Genomic DNA, 14,417 nt, shown 5'->3' on the forward strand with positions numbered 1-14,417 from the left:
CATATGAAAAAATGCTTTAAATCACTATTTATTATAGAAATGCAAATTAAAGCATCTCTGGGACACTTATGCATTGCTGGTGGAGCTGTGAACTCATCCAACATTTTATGCAAAGCAATTTGAAATTATGCCCAAAAGGCAACAAAAATATACCCTTTTATCTAGCAATACCACTACTGGATCTATACCCTGAAGAGATTATGAAAAAGGGTTAAAACATCACTTGTACAAAGATTATTCATAGCAGTCCTGTTTGTTACAGCAGACAATTGGAAATTAAGTGAATGCCTTTCAATTGGGGAATGGCTTAACAAACTGTGGCATATGTATGTCATAGAATGCTATGGTTCTATTAGAAACCAGTAGGGATGGGAATTCCAGGAAGCCTGGAAGTATTTGCATGAACTTATGTGTAGCAAGATGAACGGAACCAGAAAAACATTGTCCACCTTAACAGCAACATGGGGGTGGTGATCAACCATGATATATTTGATCATTCCATCAGTGTAACAATTAGGGACAATTTGGGGCTATCTGTGATAGAGAATACCATCTGTATCAAGAGAAAGAATTGTGTAGTTTGAACAAAGACCAAAAATTATTACCTTCAATTTAGGAAATAAAAAAATGTTATCTTAATATTATTTAATTTTGATATCTCTCATACTTTATTTTTCTTCATTAAGAACATGATTTCTCTCTTATCACAGTCAACTCAGAACAATGTAGACAATAGAAACAATGTAAAGATTAACAGACTGCCTTCTGTGGGGGGGAAGGAGGGAAGCAAAAATAGGGAAAAATACAAAACTCAAAATAAGTGAAATCTTTTTTTAATTAAAAAGAAAAGGGAGTTCTGGCCAAGTTGGCAGAGAGAAGACAAGCACTGTGTTCCCCTCAAAAATTGCAGAAATTCAATTGACTAAACCCAGAAAGAGAAGCTAGGAGAAGAATATCTACCAACAAGATCTGTTTCAGGGGACCATGGGTGAACTGGGGGATGAGAACAGAGGGCCAGGTCTGGGACAGCAACCAGGGGAAAGCCAGAGGTCTGACCTGAGTCACAGAGACTTTTGTGAGTGGTGGGTGTGGAAAAACAACTTTAGCTGCTGAATCTTTGGTCAAGGGGAGAGGAGCCATGGGAGGGTGAGTTCCAGCACACTGAGTTCCAGAGCATGCTTGGAGAACATCAGCTGCGCAAGGGACCTGAGCTCCATATTTTCAGTGGAGCCCTCTTGGGTGAACAAATGGAAATGCCCCACCCCCAGCCCCTCAGGCTTAGGTGTGGGTAACAGAGTACACTCATCTGAAAGGGAGATTAACTCCCTTCCTTAGGGCTCAGTCAAGGTTAACACAGACCCTGCTGGTGAAGAACACAAAAAACTCCAAAGAAAGCAGCCAGCACATCCTACTGGGAAGCATTTGGATTTACTAAGCCAAGTGAACACAGTCTCTTGGATCTTGAAAAACCAACCTCCCCACCCCCCAAAAAAAAGATCTTAGGAAGATGAAGAAAGGCCAGCAAAAGGGGGCACATGGAGAAATATTTAGAAGGAATAGATTCAAACCCAAAGAGAGCTAATTCTCCTGAGTAGAATATAAATTGGACTCCAGCCCAGAATAACTTCCTTGAAGAAATCAGGAAGGAGTTTAAAAAGCAATAGCAAAATTTGGAAAAGAAACTCAAGAGAAAAGTAACACACTGTAAGAGAAAATTAACACCTTGCAACAAGAAAACAAATCCTAGGAAAATACAATATGAGAAATACAAAATGAAAATAATTCTCACATATTCACAATTCGGCAAATGCAAAAAATAATTCACTCAAATCCTCAATTGGGAAAATGCAAAAACAAAATGATTCTCTCAAAACTATACTTGGGTAAATGGGAAACTACTTCAAAAATAGATTCAATGAAGTAGAAAAGGAGTTTCAAAAGATAAAAGAAGAAGACTCTTCTCTAAATGAAATCAGTAGAAACTAATGACTTCATGAGACAACAAGATTCTGTTAAATGAAACCAAAAGATCAAAAAAAACCAGAAGAAAATGTAAAAAACCTCATAAGCAGAAAATAGATCAAGAAAGAACAACCTGAGAATTATAGGCTGTCCTGTAAATAATGAACGGGATAAAAGCTTGGACTGATTATTAGGATGCAGTGATGCAAAATTGCCCTGATATCATGGAACCAGAGGGCAAAATAGTTATTGAAAGAATACATCAATCCCCTCCAGAAAGAAATCCTAAAATGAAAACACCAAGGAATGTTGTAGCCAAATTCCAGAACTATCAGATATAAGAGAAAATTCAGCAAGCAGCCAAAAAGAAACAATTTAAATATCAAGGGTCCATAGTACGAATTAGGTAGGACCTCGCTTCATCAACACTGAGGGGCCAAAGGGCCTGGAATGAGATATTCTGAAGTGCAAGGGAGGTTGTAATGCAGCTAAGAATCCACTATCTGGCAAAGGTGAACCTTCCCTTCCAGCAGAAAAGATGGACATTTAAAGAAATGGGAGACTTACTATATTTCCTGATGGAAAGACCAAAGCTAACTAGAAAATGTGGACATCAAACAGGAGGTTCAAGAGACACATGAAAAGGTAAAAAAAAAAAGTAAAGCAAAAAAACCGTATTATATACTAAGATGAAACTGGCTATATCCCCACCTGGGTGAAAGAAAATAATAGCTCTCAAGTATTGTAACTCTATTAGAGAGAATATACTTAGACAGAAGTGATAGACACAAACATAATTATTTAAAAAAAACAATACCTGCTTCAAAGGGGAGCACAATAAGAAGACAGGAGGAAGGTAGAGATTGAATGGAGGTAAATTTCATTATATTAAGAGGTACACTTTGGGCGGAGCCAAGATGGTGACATGAAGGGATCAAGTCTTAGGAGCTCTCTGATAAAAACTCATAAACTACGGACTCTAAATAAACTTTCGAGAGACAGAACCCACAAAGGGACCCAGGAAGGCAGTTTTCCTACTCAAGGTAACCTGGAAAAGAGAAGAAAGGCTCTGCTCCCCGGGGTTGGAGGGGCAGCCCGGAAGAGGGGTAGCCCGCCAGAGCCAAAGAACTTCAGCCTCCCGGAGGAAGCCCCAGGGCACTGGGAGCCTCAGCTCACAGGAGCGGGGGAGTCTCCTGAGCTGCACCCCAGGGATCACCGGGCACAAAGTGGGGGAATATCAGGGGACCTCTGCCAGAGCGAGCACATGGAGCCCAGCCCTCAGGGTACACAGCCAGCAGCCTGGTCTTTCTGCAGCCTAGACCTGGACACAGAAGCAGGTGGAGCCAGTAAGCAGGAGCCCCCAGGGCATGAGCCCATTGAGCTGAGGGAGGGGAGTGAAGAGAGAGAGAGAGAGACTGCAGAGCTCTGTCCTCTGCCACTGGAACAAGACTCTGGAGCTCTGACCACATTCAGATCCTGATCCTAGTCTAGGCCCCCCTATAGAACAGCAGGGCCCCCCCCCACCTCAGCCCCGTGGCAGAGGGGGGGCGCTTATGGTCATTCACAGACCAGGAGGGAGGACAGAGCCTCACACACTGAGAACCTTGTGGGAGTGTCCCAAAAGCTCAGGAAGCACCCCCAAAAAACAGGTTTAGGCTGGGAAAATGAACAAACAAGGAAACAAGAGGAAGACCATTGAGAAACATTTTGCAAATGAGCCCAAGAAGGATCAAAATACTCAGTCTGAAGATGAGGAAGCACAAGCTCCTGCATCTAAAGACTCCAAGAAAAACAGAAATTGGGCTCAGGCTATGATAGAGCTCAAAAAAGACTTGGAAAATCAAACGAGTGAGTAAGAAGAAAAGCTGGGAAAAGAAAGAAGAGAGTTGCAGGAAAAACATGAAAATGAAGTCAGCTGCTTAGTCAAGGACATCCAAAAAAATGCTGAAGAAAATAGCATGCTAAAAACCAGCTTAGGTCAAATGGATAAAACAGTTCAAAGAGTTATGGAGGAGAAGAATGTTTTAAAAAGGAAAATTGGCCAGATGGAAAAAGAGATAAGAAAACTCTCTGAGGAGAATAAATCCTTCAGACAAAGAATAGAATTCAGGGAGATGGATGAATTTACCAGAAATCAGGAATCAATACTTCAAAACCAAAAAAATGAAAAATTAGAAGAACATGTGAAATATCTCATTGAAAAAACAACTGATATGGAAAACAGACTTAGGAAAGATAATTTGAAAATTATTGGAATATCTGAAATCATGATCAGGAAAAGAGCCTTGACATCATTTTCAAAGAATTAGTAAAGGAAAATTGCCCTGATGTTCTAGAAGCAGAGGGCAAAATAGAAATGTAGAGAATCCCCTGATCCCCCGGAGAAAGAGATCACAAAAAATCAACCCCCAGGAATATTATAGCCAAGTTCCAGAACTCCCAAGTTAAAGAGAAAATATTACAAGCAGCCAGAAGGACACAGTTCAAATATCGTGGAGCTGCAGTCAGGATCATACAGGACTTAGCAGCAGCTACATTGGAAGCTCATAGGGCTTGGAATACAATATACCGGAAGGCAAAAGAGCTTAGAATGCAGCCAGGAGTGAACTACCCAGCAAGGCTGAATGTCCTCTTCCAGGGAAAAAGATGGACTTTCAATGAACCAGGGGAATTTCAAAGGTTCCTTTTGGAATGGCCAGAGCTGAACAGAAGCTTTGATCTTCAGATACAGGACTCAGGTGAAGCATGGAGATTGGAGGAGAGGGGGGAAATATGAGGGACTGCATGTATAGAAAAATGATACTGATAATATTCATGTGAACCATCTCAGTTAATAGAGCAGGTAGAGGGAGTTTTTATAGTTGAAGCACAGGAGAAAGCTGAATTCAAAGATAAAGTATGGTATAAAAATGTAGTCAATAAGAAAAAAGGGGAAATGGAATGGGAGAAAGAAAAAGGAGAGGGGGAATAGTCCAAGCTATTTCACATAATAAGATTTTTTTTTATTACATTGAGCTATTGCAATGATATGGAAGGGGGGAGGCAAGGGGGAATGATGGAACCTTTGCTCTCATCAGAGATGGCTAGGAGAGGAAACAGCAAATATACTCAATGGGGTATAGACAACTGGAGTAAGAAGGAGGGGGGAGCAGGGGGAAGGGGTGGGGATGTAAATAAAGGAGGAGAGGATGGACCATGGGGGGACAGTGGTCAGATATAACACATTTTCTTTTTTTACTTCTTGCAAGGGGCTGGGATTGGAAGGCCTGCCCAGGACCATGGGACCAGGTGGATTCTGGGCCTAAGGGGTGGTATGGGGGCTCAGGGCTGCTTGGCCCCAGGGCCAGGGATCTGTCTGCTGCGCCACTCAGCGACCCTACAGCAGAGTCAGAGTGAAAGGAGAGAGAAAATATAGTACATGGTAGTGGAGAAATAAGAAAGGAGGGAGTTGCGATCAGCAATGACAATGTTGGAAAAATATAGAAGTAACTTTTGTGATGGACTTATCATAAAGAATGTGATCCACTCATGACAGCGTTGATGGTGTTGGCACAAAGACTGAAACATTTTTTGTTATTATTATTTGGGGGAGGGTGCAGGACAAGTGGGGCTGGGTGGCCTGCCTGGGGCCACATAGCAGGGTGATCATTGGGTGTCTGGGGCCGGATTCAGACCCAGGTGCTCCTGGCTCAAGGGCAAATGATCTGTCTGCCACCCAGCCACCCCTACTATTATTACTATTTTATTTTATTTGGGGTCTTTTTTTTTCTTCTTTTTGGTTTCTGCAGGGCAGTGGGGATCGGGTGGCTTGCATGTCACATGGCTGGGTGATTATTGGGTTTACGATGCTGGATATGGAATCAGGTGCTCGTGGCTCTAGGGCTGATGCTTCGTCTATTGCACCACATGGCCATACCTAAAATTATTACTATTATTTTTTTAATTTTAATTTTTTTCTCTACCCTTTAATTTTTTGCCCAAGCAAGTCTATCTATATTCAATGGGGGAGGGGTATTTTGTTTACTTGTAAACAAGTATATCTTATTAATGTAAAGAAAAACATTTGTACAAAATGAGAATAAAAAATAAATTAAAAATTAAAAAAAGAGGTACAAAACACCTTTTGTAATATAGGGTAAGAATTGAGTAGGTGAGAACCACTTAAATCTTTATCTCATCAGACTTGACTTAAAGTTAACTTACACACACTCAATTGTTAAGAAACTTATATGACTTTTCAAATATTAAAATGGGAAAAGGGGAGGGGAAATAGAGGGGGAGAAAAAAAGGGAAGTAGTAGAAGAAAGGGAAGGAAGAAGGGAAAAGGGAAAGGGGAAAATGGGAGGGGGTTCATATAGGAGGATAAACACAATAACAGTGTTAGTATTGAAAAGCAAAACACTAGGGAATATGAATATAGGGAAAATACAAACAGAGAGAAGATAGCTAAATGGCAATAAAGAGTTAGTAATTATAACTTTGAATGTAAATGATATGAACACTCTTTTAAGTTATAAGAGAATAGTAGAGTGCATTAAAATCTAGAATCCTGCAATATACTGCTTACAGGAAACTCATTTGGAGCAGAGAGATAAATATGGAGCAAAATATACTTTGCTTCAGCTGAAACCAAATAAGTAGGGGCAGCAGACAAAAGAGCTGCAAAAACAGGTAGTGTTAAAAGAGATAAGAAAGGAAACGATATCCTCCTAAAAGGTACCATATACAATAAAGTAATTTCAATACTAAATACATATGCACCCAGTGGTATAACATCCAAATTCTTAAAGGAGAAGTTGAAAGAGCTACAGGAAGACACAGACAGCAAGTGGGAGACCTCAAAGTACTTCTCTCAGATTTAGATAAATCTAATCATAAAATACACAAGAAAGAAGTTAAGGAGTTAAATAGTTTGTTAGAAAACATATATATATATATATATACACTTATGGAGGAAATTCAATGGAGATAGAAAGATTATTATTTTTCTGCACTACATGGCACTCACGCAAAAATTGATGATGTACTAGGGCATAAAAACCTAATGCTCAATTACAGAAAAGCAAAAATAGTTAATACATCTTTCTCAGATCATAATGAAATAAAAATCATATGCAATAATGGTCCAGGGAGATATAGACCCCAAACTAATTTAAAACTAAATAACCTCGTTTTAAAAAAATGAGAGGACAAACAACGAACTATAAAAAGAATTAATTGTTCCATCAATTAAGGTGGGACTCAGGGGATATACTATATCTTTAAATGCTTACATGAATGAATTAGAGAAAGAAGAAATCAATGAAATAAATATGCAACTAAACAGAGAAAGAACAAATTAAAAAGGTCCAATTAAACATCAAATTAAAAAAATTTTAAATTAAAGGAGAAATTAATAAAATTGAAATCAAGAAAACTACTGACTAAATAAATAAAACCAAGGTTTTTTTTTAAAACCAACCTCTTATCAATTTGATTAAATAAAAGAAAGAAGTAAACCAAATTGCTAGTATCATAAATGAAAAAGGTGAACTTACCAGCAACAAAGAGGAAATTAAAATAATGATTGGATAATTATTTTGTAGAACTCTATGCCAATAAATTTGACAATCCAAGTTAAATGGATGAATATTTACAAAAAATTATAAGTTGCCCACATTACATGAAGAGGAAATTAAAACCTAAATAGCCCTATCTCAGAAAAAGAAATTCAACAAGCTATTATTGAACACCCTAAGAAAAAATCTCCAAGGCCCGATGGATTCACAAGTGAATTCTTTCAAACATTTAAGGAACAATTGGTTCCAATTTTATATAAACTATTTGTAAAAAATAGTTGAAGACAGAACTCTGACTAACTCTTTCTATGACAACAATATGATTCTGGTAGTTAAAAGTTAAAAGAGAGAAAGAAAGTTATAGACCTATCTCCCTGCTGAATATAGATGCAAATATCTTCATTAAAATCTTAGAAAAATGATTACAAGTTATCGCTTGGAAAATACATTATGACCAAAAAATCTTTATCCCAGGAATGCAGGGTATTAATATGAGGAAAACAGCAAATATAATTAATTATATCAATAACAAAGCTATCAGAAATCATGATTATAGCAATAGATGCTGAAAAAAGATTTTGAAAAAATGCAACACCCATTCCTAATAAAATACTAGAGAGTGTAGGGAGAAATGGATTGTTCCTCAGAATAATAAGTACTATCTATCTGAAACCATCAACATGCTTTATATGCAAGGAGGATAGGTTACAGGCATTCCCAATAAGATCAGGGCTGAAACAAGTATGCCCATTAGCACCACTACTATGCAATATCTTATTAGAAATGTTAGTTTCAACAATTAGAGAAGAAAAGGAAATTGAAAGAATTAAAATTGGGAAGGAGGAGACAAGACTCTTATTCTTTACAGATGACATAATGGCATAACTAGAGAATACCAAAAAAATCATCTAAAACTACCAGAAATAATTAGCAACTTTAGCAAATTCTCAGAATATAAAAATAAACCCTCATAAATCCTCAACATTTATATATATATATATATATATATATATATATATATATATATATATATATATATATATATATATATATGTATATATATATATATACATATATATATATATATATATATATATATATATATATATATATGACTAGCAAGATGTGGTGGAAAAAGTTAGAAAGAAAATCCCATTCAAAATAACCTCAGATAATATAAAAATATCTAGGAGTCTATCTACCAAGGCAGACTTAAAATTTTTGAATGCAATTATAAAACACTTCTCACACAAATCACAAATAAAATCAGATTTACATTACTGGGCAATCATCAACTGATCAACTGCTCATGGGTAGGCTAAGATAATATAATAAAAGTGACAATTCTACCAAAAACTAAGCTGCCTTTTTAGTGCCCTACCAATTAAAGTTCCAAAATATTCCTTTAATGAATTAGAAAAAGTTGTAAGTAAAATTATGTAGAGAAATAAAAAGTCAAGAATTTCCAGGGATTCAATGAAAAAAGTCTAAAGGATGGTGCTTAGGCTTACCAGATATAAAATTATATTATAAAATATCAGTCATCAAAACTGCCTGGTACTGGCTAAGAAATAGAGTGGTGGAGAAGTGGAATAGACTAGGTTCATTAGCAGGAAGTGATTATAGTAATCTGTTGTTTGAGTCCAGCTATTAGGGTAAAACTCTGATTTCAATAAATCTTTTGGGAAAATTGGAAGTTACTATGGAAGAAAATTAGATTAGACCCACACCTCACACCTTCTGCCAAGATGAGATTAAATTGTATATAGGATTTAGACATAAAAACAATATCATAAGCAAATTAGAAGGTCAAGTAGTAGTATTCCTGTCATATCTATGGAATGGGAAGCAGTTTATGACCAATGAAGAGATGCAGAACATCATTAAAAACAAAACAGATTATTTTGATTACATTAAATTAAAATGCTTTTGCACAGACAAAATCAATGTAACCAAGATCAAAGGAAATGTAATAAATGTGAAGACAATTTGTACAACTAGTATTTCTGACAAAAGACTCATTTCCAAAATATATATTGAACTGAGTTAAATATTTTAAAAAATTCTTTCCCCAATTGACCAATGGTCAAAGTATATACAAATGTAAATTTCAGATGAGAAAATTAAAGTGATCCACAGTAATTTGAAAATTTGCTCTAAACCATTACTTATTAGAGAAATGCAAATTAAAGCATCACTGAGTTATCTCACCTTACACCTGTCAGACTGGCCAATATGACCAGAAAGTACAATGATCAATGTTGGAAGGGATGTGGGAAATCTGGGACACTAATACATTGTTGGTGGAGCTGTGAACTCATCCAAACTTTCTGGAGATCAATTTGGAATTATGCCTAAATTATAAAAAAAATATGCCTTTTGATCCAATAATACCATTACTGGCTTTATACCCTGAAGAGATTATGAAAAAGGGTCAAAACTTCATTTGTACAATGATTATTCATAGCAGCCCTGTTTGTGGTGGCAAGGAATTGCAAATTAAGTAAATGTCCTTCACTTACCAAATGGCTTAACAAACTGTGGTATATGTATTGGGAGTAATGGATATTCAGGGAAGCCTGGAACAATTTTCATGAACTGATGCTGAGGTAGATGTGCAGAACCTGAAAAATATTGTATTCCCTAACAGCAACAAAGGAGTGATGATCAGTCATGATGGACTTCATTCCATCAGTGCAACAATCCTGATCAATTTTGGACTGTCTGCAATGGAGAATAGCATCTGTATCCAGAGAAATAATTGTGGAGTTTGAATAAAAACCAGATTATTACCTTTAATTTAAAAAAACAGATATTTTATTATGTAATTTTGCTATCTCTTATACTTTATTTTCTTTCCTTAACGATATGATTTTTCTATCATCAGATTCAACTTAGATCAATGTATGCAGTGGAATCAATATAGACTAACAGACTGCCTTCCGAGGGGAGTGGGAGGAAGGATGCAAAATTAGGGGAAAATTGCAAAACTCAATAAATAAAATCTTTCTAAAAAAATGTTGTAATCCTTCTGATAATCTGATAAAAGTTGGAAATGTAAAAGGAACCAAAACAGAGCCCAGGAGAAAGTTACATAATTACAAGGTTCTGAATCCAGGCAAGGCACTTTTCTCCTTTTGCATAGTTCCCATCTCTATCAAATGAACTGGAACAAAGTGACTAAGCACTTTATTATCTTAGCCAAGAAAAATCCATAAGAATTCTTAAAAATACATAAAACTCATGAAAAGTTCAATCCAAATGCAAAATGATTTAACAAATACAAAAATAGCAAAAAAAGGCAAAACAATAAATCAATGTTTATTTTCAATGATCATACAGTTCAATGAGAGAGGACAAACAAACTAGAATCTATGAAAAATTTTATATACAAGGTTTTTAAAAGTAACAATTAAAAGAGCAAATGAAATAGATTTAAAACTGGTTGGGAAAGTTGGATTGCAGAAGAGGGGATTTTATTTAAAACTTAAAACAAACCAGGAAAAACAGCTTCCAGAAATGAGGAGAAGAGCCTTCTAAATGTCAGGGATTATAGAGAAAAATGCATGGGATCAGAAGATGATTTTTTTCATTGATGTAATACACAAGTCAGTGTAACTTGATCAGAGTAGATTAAGGTAAGTAAGGTATATGAATATTAGAAATAGAGGAAGGCACTAGGTATCTATATCCATTTTATATATATATATATATATATATATATATATATATATATAATACACATATATATGTATATTTATATATATATGGCTATCAGTGTATATAAAATGTATATATATAATGTGTGTCACATATATATATATATATATGTATACATATATCACCATGCAAACCTTGAAATCCTTGAATGAATCCCTTAACACCTTTTCCTTATTCCTTCACAAATCTTTTGACATATCAACAGGTTATTTTTAGATTCACAAATAACATATACATACATATATATATATATATATATATATATGTGTGTGTGTGTGTGTGTGTGTGTGTGTGTGTGTGTGTATGTATATAAGTATATTTGTACATAGATTTACATGTAGTCACATTTATAATGGTGTTCACTCAATGATTAAATGTGCATTCATTGTGAGGCTGGTATCAAACTATAAAATAAAATATTTTTCAGAATAGTTCATTGTTAAATATTAATTTAATTTCAAATTACTTATTCTTAATAAAAATTAGCTTACTAATACACAATTGCCTCATGGCATTTTTTACCTCCATATTCCTAAGGGTATAGATGAAAGGATTTAAAAAGGGTGTCACCATACTATAAAATATTTCTACCATCTTATCAAAGGAGAAAGTGGTGGGAGGCCTTGCATACTCAAATATGCATGGGACAAATAATATAAATACAACTGTGATATGGGAGCTGCAAGTATAGAGGGCTTTCCTTCGTGCTTCTGTGTTGTATGTTCTCAAGGTGTACAGGATGACCCCATAAGATACAAGTAAAAGGGAAAAAATTAAAATACAAATGAAGCCACTATTGGCTATGACCATAAATCCAAGGTCATGTGTATCAGTGCAGGCCAGTTCCAGCAAAGGGTTCAAGTCACACAAGAAGTGATTGATTACATTGGGGCCACAGAATGGTAATGGTAAGATGAAAGACATTTGGATCATAGAATGTAGGAATCCTCCTGCCCAGGCCAGTCCTGTAAGAAAAAAACAGAGTTGCCTGTTCATAATGGTCACATAGTGCAAAGGTTTGCAGATGGCCACATATCGGTCATAAGCCATGACTGTGAGGACAATCATCTCAGCAGCAGCAAAAAAATGTTCTGCAAAAAGCTGAGCCATGCACCCTTCAAAGGAGATGGTTTTCTTCTCATATAAAGAGTCTACTATGACTTTGGGAACAATGACTGATGAGAAACATGCATCCAAGAAAGACAAAAAGGCCAGGAAGTAGTACATGGGGGAAGCAAAGAGTGAAGGGCTGCTAGTAATGGTCACCACAATAAATAGGTTTCCCACAAGAGTGGCAATGTATAACAACAAAAATACAATGAATAGGATTTTCTGAGTAGCTTCATAATTTATTAGGTTTGGATTTTGTGTAAGTCCCAAGTAAAATTTTATTTCTTTCTTTTCCTTCTGAGAATAGTCTTTCTTAAAATTAATTATTATATTCTCTGATCAATTCATTTTCTACTTTTCTTGAGAATTGACTATGCATTACATTTTAATTTAAAAAAAATAAAAGAGGTATTAGTTTGTCTTTTTTGTTATATTCCTCCATAAAAGTATTAATTAAAAGGATGCTATTATTCTATCTATTTAATGACCATGGTTTATGGTTGAAAGGGCACTGGAACACTGGAACAGAGTTCTATGCCTAGTTCATTGCCTAACACAGATTTTTTAAACTTGAAGTAATTTTTAGCAATTTGTAAAATATTTTTTACTACTTTTATATAAAATATCAATAATTACATGTGACCTACTAATCTTGTAAGACTCATGGACAGCTACTGATATGTCTGAAAGAAGAAAATGTTGCCTACATATGCATAGGAAATTAAATGAATAGAAGAAGAAATAACTATTACATCTAGGTAAACAATTCAGAAATTTCAAAGCACTCTGGTTAGTCTTCTCTAATACTTGCTTCTTCTTTGTACCTTCCTTGATGAAATAACCTCAGGGCTCATTGCCTTGTTCTGCTGACTAATAATATTAAATCCCTTAGATCGCTATTAAAGCTTTTTCCAGAATGCCTCTTCAGTCTATTCTAGTACCTGATGCCCAATGTCTTGGCTTCAAATTACCAATCTACAGTGTATTCTAGAATGATAAAGCCAGGCATAGAGGCATTAATGGGTACTGTGACTTAAAGTAGATTACAGTGCTTACTCTATGGATTGAGTTTTTGACTTGGAGTCAGGAAGACATGGTTTCAAATTCCATCTCAGACAATTTTTCTCTATGTGACTGTGATAAAGTCAATGTCTTAGTTTACAAAGCTATATAATGTAGATAATAATAGCAGCTAGCTCCCAGAGTTATTCTGAAGTTCCAAAAAAGGTGACATGAAGACTACTTGAAAGGCACTAAAACATTTATCATTGTAATTGTTGCATATTTTTACTAGAAAATATAATAACGGGGAAAATGTGGTAACTGAATATTGACAAAAAATCACTATTCAAATAAAATCTCTGTCACAACCTACTGATGACCTGAAAATCAAAAGGAAACGTAAAATTTAGAAACATTTTTAACGAATGAGAATTTATTGGTACTACACAGCTTATTATGCCAGCATGCCTTTTTCCCTGATTGGTCAGAAGTGATACTAGAACTGACACTTACCTTTGTCAACATAAATGTTATGTTCTCAGATCATAAGGGAAAAAACATTTGTCCAATACCTACTCTACTCTGACTGACCTATATTCTGTTCCAAAGTGAACAGTTAAAAGCCAAGACCTTAATTAGTCACACAATTATGTTTAGAAAACGAATCATGGTTCAGAAGCAAAGAGAAGTGACCCAGACACCAGGGAAATAAGACATCGCCTTCTCTGAGATGGCGGATGCTTTTAATTAATTTCATTTTGGTCAGTGAATCTTCCCAAGCCAATTAGAGTCAGTCTACCCTGTTACAATACTTTGGAAGAATAAGCAGTTATATAGGAAATTATTACTTTCATAGGAAATAAAAAAGGACAAAAATTTCAAATCTAGAGAAGAGTGATAAAGAATTTCTTACGAACAGAATTTAAATTGGCCTCATTCTTAAAGAGATCTAAGGTGTCTAAAGATTCACTCAAACCATAAGCATTATTTAGCACCTATATTTGGCAAGCACTATACTGCCTATTTTTAATTGCTTAAATTTCACTTCCTGTCACTGGTACAACT

At 35.5% G+C, this 14,417-nt stretch overlaps 1 protein-coding gene across 1 annotated transcript; it reads right to left on the reverse strand.

Annotated features, from left to right (window-relative positions):
- Positions 1 to 8,424: 8,424 nt before the first annotated feature.
- Positions 8,425 to 13,877, reverse strand: LOC141519662 (olfactory receptor 4C15-like). Its single transcript, XM_074231838.1, has 3 exons — positions 13,866 to 13,877; positions 11,737 to 12,662; positions 8,425 to 8,461 (listed from the first exon to the last, which is right to left on the reverse strand). Exons 1-3 carry the CDS (start codon positions 13,875 to 13,877, stop codon positions 8,425 to 8,427), a joined length of 975 nt encoding a protein of 324 aa, XP_074087939.1.
- Between the last annotated feature and the right edge of the window lie 540 nt (positions 13,878 to 14,417).

The sequence above is a fragment of the Macrotis lagotis genome, chromosome 3, assembly GCF_037893015.1.
Source record: "Macrotis lagotis isolate mMagLag1 chromosome 3, bilby.v1.9.chrom.fasta, whole genome shotgun sequence".
In the NCBI taxonomy this organism is placed as follows: domain Eukaryota; kingdom Metazoa; phylum Chordata; class Mammalia; order Peramelemorphia; family Peramelidae; genus Macrotis; species Macrotis lagotis.

What these genes read in the sequence shown, in the direction of transcription:
- LOC141519662 (XM_074231838.1), bottom strand. An exon ending in AATGCCATGAGGCAATTGTG is followed by an intron (nt 8,462 to 11,736) that starts TATTAGTAAGCT and finishes TTCTGAGAATTT; the next exon opens with GCTAAAGTTGCTAATTATTT.